Source organism: Acartia tonsa, chromosome 10, assembly GCF_053477335.1.
Source record: "Acartia tonsa isolate MP-2025a chromosome 10, ASM5347733v1, whole genome shotgun sequence".
Taxonomy (NCBI): Eukaryota; Metazoa; Arthropoda; class Copepoda; order Calanoida; family Acartiidae; genus Acartia; species Acartia tonsa.
The window spans coordinates 37,236,321-37,255,366 of record NC_137269.1 but is presented as its reverse complement, the minus strand read 5'-3'; the positions used below and the strand labels follow the sequence as shown (position 1 = coordinate 37,255,366).

Sequence of the window (19,046 nt, the reverse complement as noted above, 5' to 3'; positions counted from 1 at the left end):
TAATAGAAGTTTCACTGTAACGAAGAACCATCCAGCTGTTAGCGAGATCCGTAAGTACAAACACATAGACAGACATAAGACAGATAAACATCCTGTTACTATTATATCCTATAATATAAAGTAATAAGCTTTTTTTGTCTGTTGCGTAGGATCTCGCTAACCGCTGAACCAATATTGTGTTTATTTACAATGAAGACTATTATAGGCTCTGAGATGGTTTTAGGCTATTTATTTTTAAAAAATAAGTCGGGGTATTGTTTTAGGATATTTTTCTGCCCTTCGAATTTAGACCCCCTAGATGCTAGGGGCGCAGCCGCTAGTACAGGATATAAAGTAACGGACTATCCTTTTGGCCATAAATGCGAATGACATCAGTACGAATAAAATGATAGTTTAAAATTTTGTTTTTCATTTACATAATGTTTCGGGAAGAAATGGCTGTAGCAAATATATACAGGAGGGGAGGGGACTATATGGGTTATTTCACCCCCCCTCCCCCATATAAAAATAGACACGAAGAAAATTTTGTAATTATTTATTTCCAAATATAAGTGTCGCAGTGAAAAAATTTTAAATTCTCCCCTCCCCTCTAAAAATGAAAAAAAAGCTTGGACGTTAATTTACCTATTCCTTCAGCACCAGAATGACGTCAGGTAGTATTAGAACACACAGGGAGGGAGAGGACATTGGGCTTTTCATTACACTAGTCCCCAAAGTTTTATATTAACATTTTCTTATCCGTTAGTTTATCAACTTTGGGGACTTTTATAGAATTATGTTGTAAAAATTCAACCACTAATTGTAATCTATAAAAGGGATAATATTGTGTATCATCAATAGGGATGTACATTAGTTTATCATCCATTGTCTTATCCCTTTAGATCCCTGATAGGAACAAGTGTTTTTAAGCATAAACAATCAAATTAAAACGTTATAAATATAATAAAATAAATTAGAATTAGTCACATACTCACATTCTACACTCGAGCACACTTAGCATAACTCATCACAAACAAAACGCGCATTTTTTTCACTTTTTTCACAACGTTATTTTATCATATACATACTTTTTTAGGATTTAATTTTTTCAGGTTTTAATAAATTTTTTTTTTCAGTATCGCTTCGAAACCGATTATTATCCGGCGGATTAGAATCGGTTCTCAGCCATACTGAAAAATTATTTATAGCATCGTGTTATATTCAGTTTTCTACGAATATTAAAATGTACAATCATAAGAATAAAACCAGTTTTTTTTAGCCCGTGGCATTTCGGGGATAAAAAACTGGATATAATCATATAGTTTTAAATTTTTATGTTCGAGCTGTTTATAATACGTTGCGATAAATAAATATTGCTTTTATTTTATTGTTTTTTTATTATTTTAGGTCCTCCTGGTGACTGCAAGTAAGATTATATAAAATATTTATAAATTTTATCATTTTTTTGTTTTAAAAAAATCAAATAGTTTTAAAGGCTATAGTCAATCAGTAAAGTTTAAAAACTTTTTGAATCTCATTATAGTGCTTATATAAAAATTACGTCCTACAATACAAATGACTAATGATAGGCCAATACACAGACTAAATTACCAATGCCAGTCCAGTATACATATTAATTGACCAATAGTAGGCCAGTATGACGTCATTTTTATAGGCACTATAAAAAGCTTCAAGTTTTCTCTTTTATTTTAAAAATCTTATATATATTACAAGATTTATTTTTATTTATATTTCGAAAAAGATTAAATTTTTTCTACATATTTGTTTCTATAAGTAATAATATAGTAATATGTAACTTCAAAAATGTTTTCATCTGATAAGATTTAGAGACACATTAAGTTTAATTCAAATGCCAAACCGAATAAAATTTTTCATTTTTTTCAATAAGCATGAATAAGTAGAAAATTTAGGGAGGGAGGGGACAATGGACTGTAAGTTACACTGGTACCCAAAGTTTTTTTTGTAGACTTTTGGTACTTTTATTGAATTTTGATTGGTTAGCTGTAGTGTCCAAACTTTTTAGCCAATAATTTTAAGAGGGTATTTTTTTTCATATCAGAGTTGCTGTATTTCAATTTATCGTTCATTGTCTTATCCCTTCAGATCCCTGAGAAAAATTGACAAATTTGATTTTTTTTCATTGGTTAATTGTAGTGCCCAAACTTTTCAACCAATTTGTGCAGGTGTGGTTTGGCCAACAGAGCAACCAGAATTGTTGGAGGAACCATCACTGAAGTCAGCGAGTACCCATGGCAGGTCAGTTATACAGTACCCAAAGTTTTGTTGGGTGGTACCCAAAGTTTTTGTTGCGCGATTAAAGTAAAAGAAGGCAAAGGGGTCAGCATAATAAATGTATAAATATAGATGTATAACCAGACAACTACCTGGATCCCCCTGTTGGGGACCTTTTTCGTCTGCTAGCGACTTGGCAGTATTAATATTCCCGATTTGATTTCCAAATGACCCAGTAAAAGTCGGCACAGACAATACTCACATTATTTGATGACATAATTTAATACCTATATTTGTGACAACTTTTACTTCATAGAAACTTAAAATTATTAACATATATAAAAGGTCCTGCTTCAATGCTTCAAGATCCATGTCAGATCTATATAGGAAATAGAAAATTTCTACAATTTATTTCTGGGCACATTTAAGACATCTCGACAAAGGTCATGCAATAAATGGAATAGTTATTTCTCGCATCGTATTATAAACTGCTTTCCGCGGATATAGAATGTACAATTATAAGATTAAAACTAGTTTTTTTAGCCACGAGGTGCCGAAGGCACCGGCTTTAAAAACTGGTTTTCATCTTATGATTGTACATTTTTATATTCGTAGAAAGCTGGATATAATACGATGCTAGACATAGCTTTTTCGTATGGATGAGAACGGTTTCCTATCCACTGGATTCGAATGAATACGAGAAAAGATTTTATAATATTTTTGGTGAACTAAGGTGTAATAAAAATTTAAAAGTTAAAGACATGAACTATTTTGATAGGACCATTTTTTTATTATAATGTTTTTAATCCAAAGTAAGCAAGTTTTTACCTGCTATAAATTATTTCAGTTCATTAACTTAGAGTTACTTAACTAATTTATGACTTTGAATTATAATTTGTAATTTTCTTTTATCAAATTTGCACTTGTTAATTATTTAAAAATGCATTTATTCTACTTGACTTATTCTAATGAGTATTTTGTTATAAGAATCTTCTTTTTTGTTAACTTTTGTTAAATATATCTGCTTGCAAACATTTGAAGAAAAAAACTCATTGATACAAAATGGGGACTTCACAAATTTGGACCCATCTTTTTAATCTTTCTTGAATTTTTTAGCAGTTATCTATTCTATCATATAAAGTAGTAAGTTTTTTATCGTCTGTAACAAAGGTACTCATTAACCGCTAAAAAGATATAGTTCTCTTTTTTATATTGAAGATTCTTATAGGTCCAGGGAAGGTTTTTAACTATTTTATCCTCTAAATTAAAAGATGATCTCCACAAATATTTATTATTTTTTGTTGTTGCAAAACTGAAATTGAAATGTTGAGGGAGGGGTCTACTTTTATCCCTCCCATCTTAATTGCCCCTAGAGGCTTCTAGTAGTAATTATTGTAACTTGCTTGCTGTATCTAGGCTGGACTAGTCAATACAGGTGGAAGCAGACCATGGTGTGGTGGCACCGTTATTGGGGACAGGTAATTCTGTCTGTCTGTCCGTCTGTTTGTCCGTCTGTCAGTCAGTACAGTACAGGTGGAAGTAGACCATGGTGTGGTGGCACTGTTATTGGTGACAGGTAATTCTGTCTGTCTGTCCGGCTGTCTGTCTTTCAGTCTGTCTGTCTGTCAGTCAGTACAGTACAGGTGGACTTAGACCATGATGTGGTGGTACTGTTATAGGAGACAGGTAATTAGACAGGTAATTAGACTGTCGGTCCCTCTGTCTGTCTGTCAGTCAGTCAGTACAGTACAGGTAGAAGTAAACCATGGTGCGGCGGCACCGTTATTGGTGAAAGGTAATTCTGACTGTCTTTCCGTCTGTTTGTCGTCTGTCCCTCTGTCTGTCCGTCTGTCAGTACAGTACAGGTGGAAGTAGACCATGGTGTGGTGGCACTGTTATTGTTGACAGGTAATGCTAGGGAGGAAAGGGACATTGGGCTGTTTATTACACTAGTCCCCAAAGTTTTATAATAGCATTTTCTTATTAATTGGCTTTACAACTTTGGAGACTTTATGGATTTTGATTGGTTGATTCATTAAATTGAGTGTTCAAACGTTTCTTCAACCACTAATTTTAATACACAGAAGGGGCAATTTTGTGTATCATCATTGTGGATGTACATCAATTTATCGGCCATTGTCTGTTTATGTTCGTTTGTGGTCCATATACGAATTGAGGGAAACCGCACTGACTTGATCTAACCATTATGTTATTTTAGATGGGTTTTGACTGCTGCCCATTGCACCGCTGGTGAATCTGCTTCACGACTACAGGTAATAGTCATTTATAGACAGCTTTCCGCGGACATTAAAATGTAAAATCATAAGATTAAAACCAGTTGCCCCCATGTGGGCTTCATGCCCAACTAATAAAACTGGCATTAATTTTATGATTTTTAATCTAATATTCGTGGAAAATACGATGTTCTACATGATTTGTCAGTATGGCTGAGAACCGGTTCTAATCCAGCGGATAAAAAATGACAACATCCATAAGTAGCAAAGCACAAAAATCGTTGTTGGACACCGAAATTATATACTGGATGCTCATTGGTAAAGGGAATATTCACCAAAAATTTCAGATGTCTGTATTAAATAGCAGCAGAGAAAATCAAATTTCCCTCCATAGCTAATAAATTAACGGATGGATGGACGGACAAAGTGAATTATAGAATGGCTTTGCTACTTATATAAATATAGCTTTTAAGTTAGATTAGATCAATTCAGATAAAGGCTTTTTACTAATTTATGATTTTTCACATATGTTTTTATTGTAATTTTTAATATTATTTTTAAAACATATTAATATAGGAATATCTTCTTTTGGAAATGACTATTTTACAGAATTTTTAACAATATTTAAAGGGGTAGTTTCACGAAATGCATTTGAGCTTAATTTAGTGAAATCAAATATGTTTTTAAATTTAGTGCCTATAAAAAGGAGGATAAATTAAAACTTTTTGGCTATAAAATCCCGAATCACGTCTTATTATAATAATAGACTATATTCTAATATGACGTCATTTTTTATAGGCACTATAAAGAGCTTCCTTTTTGTAGGTTCTGCTTGGCGAACATGACACTAGTTCAACTACCGAAACTACTGTGTAAGTCATTTTCCAAATTTAATCAACTAATTTCATTTAATTTCTTGTCTGTTATAAAAATCAATATGAAAAATCTCGAGTTTATTCGATGTTTAAGCCAACTGTAAGCCTTGTGAAAATCAACCTTTTACAGTTTTAAAAATTATCTGAAAGTATAAACCTAACCCAAATATGGAAATCTCTCTTTTAATTTTTTTAAACGGATAAACGGACAGACAGACATTTCAAATTATAGAGTAGCTTTGCTACTAGAAAGGTGGCTACATATCGCAGGCTAGGACGCATACTAATTAGCCCCAAGTGGCCAAAGGCCTAAGCTAACAAAACTGGTTAATATAAAATTGTCTGTAAAACGATTCTATACATGATTTTCATAATAGCTAAGAACCAGTTCTAATCCAGCGGATATTAATAGGCTATAACAGCAACACCCTAGACTTGTAGACAGCTTTCCGCGGATATTATAATTTCTTTGTATTTTCAGTGTCCGTAAGAATGTGAAGAGGATCATCGACCACCCCAGCTTTAATAGCAACACCCTGGACTTGTAGACAGCTTTCCGCGGATATTAAAATTTCTTTGTATTTTCAGTGTCCGTAAGAATGTGAAGAGGATCATCGACCACCCCAGCTATAACAGCAATACCCTGGACTATGACTTTTCCCTGCTGGAGCTCGACACCCCCATCGACTTTGCCGCTAACAGCCACATCAGACCAGTAAGTTAAAACTTTAGCTTTGCTGGGGAGAGGGGGGGAGGGGGGTTTGGAGTGGTTCAATACTCCAATAAAACAACAAAATTGAATTTTAGGGTGATATATTCTATGATTATACATCAGGGAGGAAGGGCTGATTATTACACTAGTCCCCAAAGTTTTACGATAAAATTCTCTTATTCGTTGGCCTAACAACTTTGGGTACTTTTATCAAATTTTGATTGGTTGGTTCATTAGGTTGAGCGTCCAAACTATTCAACCACTATTTATTATCTACAGAGGAGGAAATTTTTTGTGACATTATTGGGGATGTACATCAATTTATCGGCCTATATCTTATCCCTTTAGATCCCTGATGATAAAACATACTTTAGGCCTGCCTGCCTGCTGGATCCGACAGCTATGCTGGATTCCAGGCTACTGTAACAGGATGGGGTACCACATCATCTGGTGGCAGTCAGTCATCCAAGCTCTTAGAAGTCACTCTCGATGTAAGTATTTGAAGCGTGTGACGTCATAAAATTACGTCTAAAAAGGGGGGATAAAAGTGGAAATAGGAAACGAAACTCCTAAAAAGAGATAGATTTAGAAGTATTTTTATGACATCACACATGCCACTTTCCAGCGCTTCAGTTTGTTTTTAACAGTGAAGCTACTCTATAATTATACTATATATGTTCGTCTGTCCGTAATGGATAGCTTATATAGTTAATTTTGGCATGTTAGAATTGTCCTATTGACTTCAAACTTAGCATGATGATTCCTATGACAGTTAAGATCGATTTTCGAAAACATAGCAACTGTATAATCAATACCATGATGATAGCATGTTGATTTTAACTTTTTTTTTGGCTACAATGATACATGGGGCAATAAGGTACAATGTTATAAGTAAAGCATCTTTTGAAACCTGTACACCTTCTAACCCGTTTTCCTATTGGCTAATTTAGAGAGTGTGTCTCTAGATTATCTCTATTGTATAGGTATTGAGCAATGCTCAGTGCAAGGCTAGTGGCTATAGCAACAGTGATATCACTGACTTTAGATTATCTCTATTGTGTGTCTCTAGATTATCTCTATTGTATAGGTATTGAGCAATGACCAATGCAAGGCTAGCGGCTATAGCAACAGTGATATCACCGCCCGCATGATGTGCGCCGCTGTCAACGGCGGTGGAAAGGACGCCTGCCAAGGTAAGATACAGAAGTTTTTTTATAATGCCTATAAAAATGACGTCATACAATACAAATGACCTATGATAGGCCAGTATACATTTTACTATTGGTAAATTACAATATATACTGGCCTATCATTGGTCAGTATACATTTTACCAATATCTTAATTTCTGGGTTTTTTTTATTTTAAAATTAAAAGATGTCATTTAAAAGCATATTTTTCGACAAACCTTAAGAGCAACAAAAAAATGGCTCTGGGGGGTAGGATGGGGTAACATATGGTCCTCTCATTTTTCCTCTGTATAATGGAAGAAAATTTGCAGTGTCTAGAACATAGAATATATGCTAGAAATACTATACAAATTATGGTTTTTAGTGCTCCAATTAAAGAGTTTCTACACTATGAACCCTAGTTGTAAACCTAACGATTATCTATGAGAAGGGTCATTGTAAAGGAGAACTGTATCGGTTCAGCGATATCCTTCAGTACAGAGAGGCACACAAATAGACTTTTAAATAAGAATTGATTGTCAGGTGATTCTGGCGGACCTCTGGTGAGCGCTAGCAACGGTAACGGCGTCACTCCTGGCCAGAATTATGAACTTATTGGCGTTGTCTCCTGGGGAGTTGGATGTGCCCTTGCCAATTATCCCGGCGTTTACGCCAGGTATGTAAAACTTTTGGGACTTTAATGAATTTTGATTGCTTGTTCATCAAGTGAAGTGTTCAAACGTTTTAACCAGTAATTTTATAATACTCTATAATTTCAAATGTCCGTTAGACACGAATATGGGAAACGTGATTTCTCTGCTCCTATAAAAGATAGATGTCTGAAACTTTTTGACAAGATTCCTATCATTAAGGAGAATAATCAACTATAAAACATACATGACAGTCGGGATGCTTCTTAGCAGGTTTTTGGCTATTTTTTTTATAATTTTCAATTTGATGATAACCCCCCCTCCCGGCGTTTACTCAAAGTGTGGAAAATATAGGGAGGGAGGGGACAATGGGCTGTTTATCACACTAGTCCTCAAAGTTTAGTGATTTTTATTCGATGCCATAATAACTTTGAGGACTTTTATTCAATTTTAATTGGTTATTTCATCAAGTTGAGTGTCCAAACGTTTCAACCACTGATTGTAATTAATAAAACAGCGTTTGACAATAGTTTTGATATTGGCAAAATTCCCAGTTAAACTTTGTTTCTATCATTATATCAACAAAGTACCTAAATAAAGGGTCAATATCTCAACCTTACATAGTTTCTTTAAAATTATATTTTATTCTATTTAATTTCAAGTACTTTTAAAAAGTTCAACATTTCACTAAAAGGATGTATGTATTTAAGCTATATTTGTTGACAATATAGTACGTAGTTTAATACATATGATATTATACAGGGAGGGAAGGGACATTGGGCTGTTTAGTGTTTATTAAACAAGTCCCCAAAGTTCTATAATAACGTTTTCTTATTAATTTACTTAACAACTTTGGAGACTTTTATTAATTTTTGATAGGTAAATTCATTAAGTTTTAACCTCTGGTAATATTGGGGAAATACATCAATTTATCGACTATTGTCTTATCCCTTTAGAACCCTTGATATTACATATGTTTTAGTTATTACTTAAATAAAAGTCCATGACCTATTATGAATGATATAAGGTCAATATTTCTTTTAATAAATAATTCATTTCATTATGAATAGAATTATATTTTTGTTTTAAAAAGTATAAGCTTTGTACAAGACTTAATGCTTATCTATAATACAAAGTAGCTTGATGTCTGTCTGTCTGTCCGTCCGTCCCTTAAAATCTCGGTAACCACTGAACCGATCGGATTCTACTCTTCAGGGAATATACCTACTGGTCCTGTGGTGGTTTTAGGCTTTTTTCTTGGGGGGTGGGACACCCCCAACCCCTCAAAAAACAAAAAAATCCCCCCATTTTTTTTCATTAGTAGTGTATAAAGGATTAAAGGGGCATGTTTAAAGGAGTGGTGGTGAGCCTGCCACCTAAAAAAAATTGGGGGGGGGGGGGATATTTCATTGGTGATATACATGCCAAGACAAAACCCTGTGCACGCCACAGATCATATTTAATCTAAGTTTAGCTCATAACATCAATCAATAAAAACCCATTAAGGTACATTTTTAAAAAAATGCAGGGATGGAGGAGACATTGGTCTGCTTATTACACAAGTCCTTAAAGTTTTAAAATAACGTTTTCTTATTCGTTGACTTAACAACTTTGGGGACTTTCTGAATTCTGATTGGTTGGTTCATTATGTTTATTGTCATTGTGTTACTAATTGTAATTTTGTCTGTCATCATTGGGGATGTACATGAATTTATCGGCCATGGTCTTATCCCTTTTGATCCTTGAAATTTTAAATTTATTTCAGAGTGACCCAGGCCATGAGCTGGATTGACAGCAACACTAGCGGATCTTTCAACACCTGCCCACGTACTTAAACAGAAGTATAGAGTAGCTGCGCTTCTATTTGGAAAAAAGACAGTTATTTATGGTCATGTAATTGAACATATGTTTTCTTTTTATCTATTTATAAAATTAATTAAAAATTTTTAAAAATGTTTTTATTTTGTCACAACTGTATATGTGTGCTGAAAAATTCAATAAAAGTTTTTGCTATTTTATTATTTTTTTTAATTATGCATTTTTTTAAGGACTTTTCAAGTGTTGCATAGTAAATTAGTCTAAACTCAATTGTAAGTAAATTTGTATCAATACAGGATATTGTTTAAGGACATAATTAACTGACAAAAGTCAAATAATATAAATGTACAAAATTGTAAGTAAATTTGGTTAAAATACTGCTTAAATAGAGAATGTGTTTAAAGGGAGTGTGAACGTAATAATTTCTCATCTGATTATCAAATCTTAACATTTTCTAAGCACATTTCACTACACTGATCAACCAAAATCGTCCTATTAACAAAAATATGCAGGAATAATGCCTTGATTTTATGGTATTTTGGGAGGGAAAAAGGAAAAAACAGGGAAAATCTGAACGTTTTTGTTTCTTATAATGTTTGTAGGGATATTTAACTTGTCATATATAGTTGAAACAATTTACTTACTGTTAATGATTTATTTTATGATATAAAATTGCCAATTAGTTTTTTTTATAACGCAGTAATTGGGTAATAAAGACCTTTTTTAAATTCGTAGTATTGACATAAAAATACCTCACTGTCTACAAAGGGTTGAATCTCACAGGTTATTTAAAATAATAATATCCTTTTTTATTGTGTTGTACAATAAATAACCCACTTTGGAAAATTAGTTTACACTTTTATCAGACTGTTTATAAAGAAATATTGCGTCTTTATTATTTACAAATTTGTAATTAAAGGTGGGCGAGAGATGGGCCATCTAAAGTTAATTGGATACTAATAAAAAACCTGTTTCTAAATTTGTTATTGTATTTGGTTTTCAATAAAAAAATATTGCTTATTTTATCAATTTCTAAATAACTATACATTAACAAGTCAGCTTAACCGTTAGGAAAATTCAAGAACTATGTGAAAAAGTTTAATTTTAGCTATAATGGGAGAAAATAGCAATTTAATGCACATTTTATATAATACGGAAAATTTCTTCCTTTCCCTGTACCTTATAAAAATCGTCGGAAAAAGCCGTTTTTTAAGCAAACAAAAGCGCGTTTTGCTCTATCTGTGAGATATTATGAATGAGATAATGTTAAGATTTGATATTAAGATGAGAAAAATTTACGTTCACAGTCCCTTTAAGGACATACTTACATTTTTAGAACTTGATTATAGATATGCCTTGCTTATAACTTGTACCTTGTTATGAGAAAGTATTAAAAAATCAGATGAATAAGTTAAAAATATCACAGAAAAATTATTGTCAAAAAGGTTAAAAATCAACATGTGCTAAAATGGACGTACGCACTATCTGGTAGCGATTATAGAGTTACTACGCTTTATAAATAGTATTTGACTATTATAGGAACTAGAGTTGGGCTCGATATAATTATCTCGCTATTGGCTAGGTTTATTCAATGTTTCATTAACTTTCTTTTGGTTATCTAAATTCTGACTATTAACCCTATTCTTCCATTATCTTTTCCCTGACGATTTCTTTCTTTAAACTATTTTAGGATCTTAATATTTTTTTTCTTCAAATTATCGTTCTGAAAGGGATAAAATGTTTAGTTAACTGTAAAATTTTAGTTCAATATCTGACCACATTACGCACGTATCGCTAACATCAAATTATTTAAAACAAATTTTTCTTTTATTTACTATATTATAAATTTAAATTTTCGGTTTCATGGATAGAAATTTAGTACTACAATATAATTCAATAAGCAACATGACATAAAAAATTAATTTATTCTTCATACAGTAAAATAATGGGTTTTATCGTTCTGGTCAATGAGAGTTTATTACGGATTATTGGAGGACTATGAGTTTTAAACATTTATCGCTTGGAAAACTTAAGCTCAATATAGACATTTATTTCCTATACAGATCTGTCATGGATCTTGATGCTATTAAGCAGGCTGTTATGTAAATGTTAAAAATTGGTAGATTTCATTAAATAAAAGTTCCCGCAAATATAAGTATTAAATAATCATGCAAAGTATGACATCAATAGGACTTTTCTAACATGTCTAGATTATCGAAAAGAGCCAACAGTTACGGACAGACGGACCAACCCGATTTAAAGAAAAGCTTCGCTTTCATAAATAAATTTGCACATGAAACAAAAATTTAAATAGTCAATAATTTATTAAGATATTTAACAAGTAATAAACAATCTATAAACAAAACAACAATTAAAATATCAATTTTATAACATCTTAAAAATTTAGTTGATATTAATATACATTTATATATTTATAAATATAATTTAGTATTAGTCAATTTATTAGTTTCATACAATATTTTATCTAAAATAATTCTATAATTAAATCTAGACTTTTTACAAATTAAAATAATTATTAAACTTATGTTAATTTTGCAAAAACATTATAAAATTAGCTAGTATTTAAAATATTAAAATTTAATTCTTCTTTAATCTATTACATATTAAGTGGCTTAAAGTTTTAGAATTTTAAGAAAAGCTTTTAAATTAAATTTTTGGCGGTTACATATAATTAACAGAACAAAATTTTATAAAATTTACAAGTTTAAAATGTACACGTAGTTAAGATACAGCTTTAAAAATTGTTTATCGCATCGTATTAAAGACAGCTTTAAGCGGATATTAAAATTAAAATATTAAAACCAATTTTGTAAGCCCCGAGAAGCCGAAGGCCCGGGCTGACAAAAGCTTGTTCGTGGAAAATTGTCTGTAATACAATGCTATACATGAATTTTCATTATATTTGAGCACCTGTTCTAAATCAATGTATATTAGTCGGTTTCAAAGCCATACTGGAAAAATGTTTCTCTGTTCATTTGACAACGGTAACTGTCCTTTGCAATTAGTTAAGACACAGTTTTTTAAAAAGTTCCTCTACACAATTTTTTAAAGTCTTCTTCTGTTTAATGTACAACAGTCCCTGTCCAGATATCGAACCATCCCAGCTTATTGTTCTGTTTGAACATGGCCAGTCTACCAGATCCAAACTTGGGAATGGTGAGGGGTCCAACATCCGCTGCACGCTTTTTAGGTATAGTCTCGATTGTATCAGATACCTAAAATAAATTTAATTTTTGAGTTGCTACCAAGGATCTAAAGGGGAAAGACAATGGCCAATAAAATATTTTACATCCCCAATGATAATGCACAACAATATATATATCACAATATATGTATTTCACAATTAGTGGTTGAAACGTTTGGTAATTAGTGGTTGGAACAGTCATTCATAGATTAGGATTTTCAATAACTATTTGTGAAATACAGTTTTATAGAGCTATTAATATATCGGCCCCAATGAGAAAATATATTAAAATTAGTGGTTGAAACTATTGAAAACTCAACTTTATGATCCAACCAATCGAAATTCACCCAAAGTTGTTAAGCCAACGAATAAGAAAACGTTATCATAAAACTTTGGGGACTAGTGTAATGTGTCCCCCCTCAATGATTAATTGTACCTTGCTGCTTGCAGATTTATCCTTGGTAGGTTCCTCTTGGTGGACAAAGTTACACCTAGGTAATAGAGATAACCTAGAGACATACTGTCTAAATCCGCCAATAGAGATAACCAAGAGACATACTGCCTAAATTAGCCAATAGAGATAACCTAGAGACATACTGTCTAAATCAGCCAATAGAGATAACCTAGAGACATAATGTCTGAATCAACCAATAGAGATAACCTAGAGACATACTGTCTAAATCAGCCAATAGAGATAATCTAGAGACATAATGTCTGAATCAACCAATAGAGATAACCTAGACATACTGTCTGAATCAACCAAAAGGGATAACCTAGAGACATACTGTCTAAATCAGCCAATAGAGATAACCTAGAGACATACTGTCTAAATCAGCCAATAGAGATAACCTAGAGACATAATGTCTGAATCAACCAATAGAGATAACCTAGAGACATACTGTCTAAATCAGCCAATAGAGATAATCTAGAGACATAATGTCTGAATCAACCAATAGAGATAACCTAGACATACTGTCTGAATCAACCAAAAGGGATAACCTAGAGACATACTGTCTAAATCAGCCAATAGAGATAACCTAGAGACATACTGTCTAAGGCAGCCAATAGAGATAACCTAGAGACATACTGTCTAAATCAACCAATAGGAATATACAAAAGAAAATATAAATTGACGCATATCTTAGTATAAAGCTATTAGGTAAAAGTTTCTTCCCTCGTATAATGTGAAGCATATGACAAAATAGTTGAATAGTTGAATTTCTTAAAATAAAGTTAGCTTTTAGAAAATTATATCGTCGAATATAATGTTGCCCGTATCTCGTATATAACAAAAATAAACTTAGTTTGATGAAAAATGGGGTCAGATGGACCATCTAGATATATTATGTCTATTACCTGGGACCATAAGCACAGTAGCCTGATATCCAGTATTTCTGGCACAGCTTTGTCTTGTACTTGTTCTGACGGCCCACCTCACGTATATCCTATGTATTAAAAAAAACAAGCATTACATACAGACCGACAGACATAGTTTGTTATAGAGTGTATACTCATTTGCAGGCAAAATCGGGGCTTACACTTCCACATCAAGCAAATTTACAGTTGATGTATTTTTGGCAAAATGTTTTCTTCCTTTTTCTCATGCCATAAGTACACCCAACACTGGCAAAAATACATCTGATACTGGCATTTACTTACACATCCATACTTTTTAAATTATAATCACACAAAAAAGTTATAGAAGTCAGGGACCTAAAGAAATAAGACAATGACCGAAAATTGATGTAAATTGACAATGTTGATACACAAAATTACCCCGTATTTAGATTGAAATTTGTGGTTGAAACGTTTGAACACTCAATTTAATAAACTAATCACTCAAAATTCACGGAAGTCCCCAAAATTGTTAAGCCAACTAATAAGAAAACGTTATTATAAAACTTTGGGGACTAGTGTAAAACACAGCCCATTGTCCTCTCTAATTGAAACGGACCGACCGACCAAGTGTATTATAAGTGTGTATACTCATTAGCCAGTAGAATCAGCACAAAAATATTTTACTACACAAATTTAAGGCCTATTCTAACAAAACTAGTTTTAATCTTATAATAGTACATTTTTATATCCGTAAAAAGCTGTTTATAATATGATGCGATAAATAACTATTCTAGATACTCAACAGTATATGGAATATTTACCAACAAATCTTAAATAGAAGCAAAATAGTTGTTTGTCGCATCGTATTATACCCAGCTTTCCGCGGACGTTAAAATTTACAATTATAAGATAAAATAAGTTTTGTTAGCCCCGAGATAAAAAAATCATAACTTAAAACACCAAGGTGCCGAAAGTTCGGGCTATTACCTTAAATTGCCTGTAATAAGATGTTATACATAATTTTTCAGCATGTTATAAATAAAATGAGTGTTCCAACGTTTCAACCACTGAAGACTATTACCTGATGTCCATGCGCAAACTGGCATTCATCCCCATACAGGCAACTTCCCTTCTCCTTGAAGTTCCTGCAGATTTCTGTTTTAAACCTGGGGTTGGGGTCTATTTGACTGTCATCGCTCACAGACTAAAATAAAACACTATTTTAATTTTCAAAAAACGCACGGCTAGAGCTAACTACACAGTAAGAACACACTTCTTTGAAGAAAATATGTTTCGCTTTATTCAAGCCTTCTCAATTCTGTACAACTAATTTTACAATATTTTTAAAGCGAAGCTTTTCTATAATTAGTGCCAGTCCGTCCGTACGTCCGAGATAGATAGCTTTTTTGTTAATTTAGGCATGTTAGAATTGTCCTATCGATTTCAAACTTTGCATGGTAATTTATGTAGTAGTTTGGTACGATTTAGAAAGCGCAACAACTCTATAATCATTACCAGAATGTCCGTACGTCCATTTTAAACATGTTGATTTTTTTACATTTTTAACAACAATTTTTTTGTGATCTAATTATCCATTTGATCTGATTTTTGGTATATAGATTCCTGGGACAACAAAGTAAAATATCATAAGCGAAGTAACTCTATAATCAAGCCCAAAAAATGTAAGTATGTCCATAAACATTATCCTGTATAAAGCATTTTTTCAACAACTTTACAATTTTTATACGACTCTTAAAACTTCAACATTCTGATTATTTAGTTCTGACACTATACAAGTGTTAATGTCAGTTTGTCCTACCGTTTTAGTGCTTCGCTTTTATGGATGTTGTCATCCTTGTTCGATTATTATGATGCAAATAAAAAGTAAATGATCAGAAATCTTAATGGATAAAACGATGTCTGATAAATTGACAAAACAACCATTTCTGTAGACTAAAATTAATGGTTGACCATTTTGGATACCAACAAATCTTTCAGAGCCAACGATTAAAACCTTGAGTCCCCTCCTCCCTGATACGACAAAAAATATGACGGGGAAAATTAAATATCTTTTACATAAGACTAAATTAAGAAAGCAATCTTTCGGGGTTTTAAAAAATTGAAACAGAATAGTTATTTATCGTATGGTATTAAATACAGCTTTCTATGGATATAATAGTGTACAATCATAAGATTAAATCCAGATACATTTATGTAGAAAACTGGATGTAATACGATGCTAGACATAATTTTTCAGGATAAAACTGGTTATAATCCAGCGGTTATTAATCAGTTTTGAAAGCATACTGAGTAAAAATGTACCTTGCTGTCAGCTGTCCTGTCATGGCTGGCCAGGCTGATACCAGTCTCCAGTCTGCTGGAGGGCCTCGAGCCTGTCACCTTGCCAGCTGAAGAATCTTGACTCATATTTCTAGACTTTATCGGCTGCGGTACATAAATCATAACCGGTTCTAGGGGAGTTTTCAGTGAGGTGTTCAAGTTTGTTGGTAGAGATCTGGATGCAACCGGTTCTGTACTGGATACATTCATCTTGACCGGCGCGGCCAATAACCGGTTTTGAGCAGGGCAATTAGATGTTGATGGTGGTGGTGGTCCCACAGGACGCCAGTGATCCAGCTCTTTATGGAAATCCTCCAGGGATGGGGGTGGAGAAACTGATTTGCAAAACAGATCCTCATACTTGACAATGGTGTCTGATTTATTATTATCTTTGCTGGTGGTTGGCAACTGGCCAGCAGCTGACACATCAGCAGGAGGAGGTTGCAGTAGCGGTACAGGGATGGAGGGGGGTGCTATAGACATGTTGGGGGAGGGGGGTGCTATGGACAAGTTGGGGTATTCCAGGATGGGTTTGAGGCCTGCTGAATTTGTGGGGTAGTTGCCATACATATTTTCTGGACATTTCTGCTGGGTAGCGGTTAGTGCCTAGAAATAGAGATCAGTAAATCAGCCAATATGAAAACAGTAAGAATAATTTGGCAATGCTATTGGTTGAAATGTGTACAAATTTTGGTGATTTAGTACTGGTTATTTTTTCATTAGCATAATGAGTCGCATAAAGTTATCTTTCTAGAAACTAATAATTGTAAAATTGCGTTGCTCGTATTACTTGAATGAATCGTTTATAACCAAAAACATAAGGTCTGCTAGAATTTTCGAAGGTAGAGGCAATTTTTTTTAACAATTATATATCCTTATATAAAAGTACAGTCAGTGTGTTCCGAAGGATCTCTCTAACCGCTGAACCGATATGGTTCTACTTCTTTTTACTTTTAAAAAATAAAATATAAATTATAGGGGGTCGAATCCCGCATTCTCCTTTATTAGTGGGGGGGAGGGGGTTACTCTATCAAAACAATTTGTTGTTGCAGCGTTGATTAATTTATATTTTATTCATATAAAAAACCATAGGAAAAAATTAAGTATTATTGGAAAAGACTAAACAGACTAAATGGTTTGAAGAATTATGCAATTAAGGATGCAGCAAAATATATAAGTTATTTATAGCATTGTATTATTGACAGCTTCCCGGGGATATTAAAATAAAAAATTCTAAGATTAGAAAAACTGGTATCAATGATATTTGATGAAATTTGTCTGTAATACGATGCTTTTACAGTATGGCGGAGATCCGGTTATAATCCAGCGGACATTATATGGTTTCGAAGCCATACTGGAATATTTATTTCTCGCATCGTATTACAAACAGCTTTCCGCGGATATAGAATGTACAATTATGAGACTAAAACTATTTTTTTTAGCCCCGAGGTGCCGAAGGCAACCGCTAAAAACACTGGTTTTAATCTCAAAATTATACATTTTTATATTCGTAGAAAGCTGGATATAATACGATGCTAGACATAGTTTGTTCGTATAGATGAGAACCGGTTCCTATCCACCGGATTCGGATGAATAAGAGAAAATAGTTTAAATTACTAATAAAACATACCTGATTAAAATTGATAGACCTCGAACGGGCCGAGTTACCCCAGTGGGGCCTAGCCACGGGAATTAGCCCTCTGTCAGGGTTAGGACTCGTATCCGCCAACATCATATCTTGCAGTAGACTATCCTCCAATCCAAACATGTTTTTTTATCACAAATTAATTAAGTTTAATAAAGTAAATAAAATTTTATGTCTTGCAGACTATTTGCCAATCACAAATAAAAAATTTAAACTGTAAATTTAAGTTCTTATGTCAAAAGTTTAAATGTAACTGAAGAAAACTAATTAATTGGTAAAAATGTAAATTGGTATTTTGGAACGTTTGTTGAGAGAGAGAGAGGGGATAAGGGGGAGGGGATGGGGGGAATGTTGCTGCAAAAGGGAAGGGTAATATTGGTTTGACCGCCTGCCTGTCTAGCTCGCTGGTATTTCCAGAGATCAACAGGGATAAGACATTGGCCGATAAATTGATGCACATCCCCAATGATGATAAACAAATTACCTCTTCTGTAGATTATAATTAGTGGTTGAAACTTTTGATAATTCAACTTAATGAACAAACTAATCAAAATTCACTTGCCAACGACTAAGAAAACGTTATTATAAAACTTTAGGGAATATTGTAATAAACAGCCCAATGTACCCTCCCTTCCTGGGTATTTCTAACAATCGTTTAGAGTCACGTATGTTACGTAATAATCTGGGAGACTGAAGGGGGGGGGGGGGCGGGGGGGTTGCAAAGGGGTGAAATTAAATTAATAAGGGGATAGAAAAGGATTTATTATTACTTGGATATTACACCAAATTATCATGTACTCTAATAATATCAAACTTGTAGTTGGCTATAA

General features: G+C 33.1%; 2 protein-coding genes across 4 annotated transcripts; one reads left to right on the top strand and one right to left on the bottom strand.

The window, feature by feature from the left end:
* Positions 1 to 643: 643 nt before the first annotated feature.
* On the top strand, positions 644 to 9,888 carry LOC145330795 (uncharacterized). The gene is made up of 12 exons (XM_080175461.1): positions 644 to 653; positions 1,387 to 1,405; positions 2,184 to 2,256; positions 3,649 to 3,710; positions 3,752 to 3,808; positions 4,451 to 4,505; positions 5,292 to 5,338; positions 5,930 to 6,056; positions 6,428 to 6,544; positions 7,141 to 7,246; positions 7,764 to 7,896; positions 9,636 to 9,888. The coding sequence occupies exons 1-12, from the start codon at positions 644 to 646 to the stop codon at positions 9,703 to 9,705; spliced, it is 876 nt and encodes a 291-aa protein (XP_080031587.1). The 3' UTR covers positions 9,706 to 9,888.
* Positions 9,889 to 11,993: 2,105 nt separating this feature from the next.
* LOC145330570 (uncharacterized) lies at positions 11,994 to 18,834 on the bottom strand. 3 transcript variants are annotated; one of them, XR_013883463.1, is made up of 7 exons: positions 18,202 to 18,540; positions 16,554 to 17,177; positions 15,313 to 15,435; positions 14,250 to 14,338; positions 13,330 to 13,384; positions 12,595 to 12,924; positions 11,994 to 12,477 (listed from the first exon to the last, which is right to left on the bottom strand). XR_013883463.1 is itself a non-coding variant. In XM_080175190.1 (6 exons), the coding sequence occupies exons 1-6, from the start codon at positions 18,337 to 18,339 to the stop codon at positions 12,772 to 12,774; spliced, it is 1,182 nt and encodes a 393-aa protein (XP_080031316.1). In that variant the 5' UTR covers positions 18,340 to 18,834; the 3' UTR covers positions 11,994 to 12,771. The 3 variants fall into 3 exon arrangements, 1 of the variants encoding a protein (XP_080031316.1); XR_013883462.1 differs by having other exon boundaries at positions 11,994 to 12,441; XM_080175190.1 differs by having other exon boundaries at positions 11,994 to 12,924; positions 18,202 to 18,834.
* Positions 18,835 to 19,046: the final 212 nt, after the last annotated feature.

Excerpts from the sequence above, each read along its gene's own strand:
- LOC145330795 (XM_080175461.1), top strand. Across the intron at positions 2,257-3,648 it reads TCAGCGAGTACCCATGGCAG|GCTGGACTAGTCAATACAGG; the intron begins GTCAGTTATACA and ends TGCTGTATCTAG. Across the intron at positions 4,506-5,291 it reads AATCTGCTTCACGACTACAG|GTTCTGCTTGGCGAACATGA; the intron begins GTAATAGTCATT and ends TCCTTTTTGTAG.
- LOC145330570 (XM_080175190.1), bottom strand. The coding sequence starts at position 18,339 with ATGTTTGGATTGGAGGATAGTCTACTGCAAGATATGATGTTGGCGGAT. Across the intron at positions 15,436-16,553 it reads ACAGGACAGCTGACAGCAAG|TCTGTGAGCGATGACAGTCA; the intron begins GTACATTTTTAC and ends GTTTTATTTTAG. Across the intron at positions 13,385-14,249 it reads TACTGTGCTTATGGTCCCAG|GTGTAACTTTGTCCACCAAG; the intron begins GTAATAGACATA and ends TCTATTACCTAG.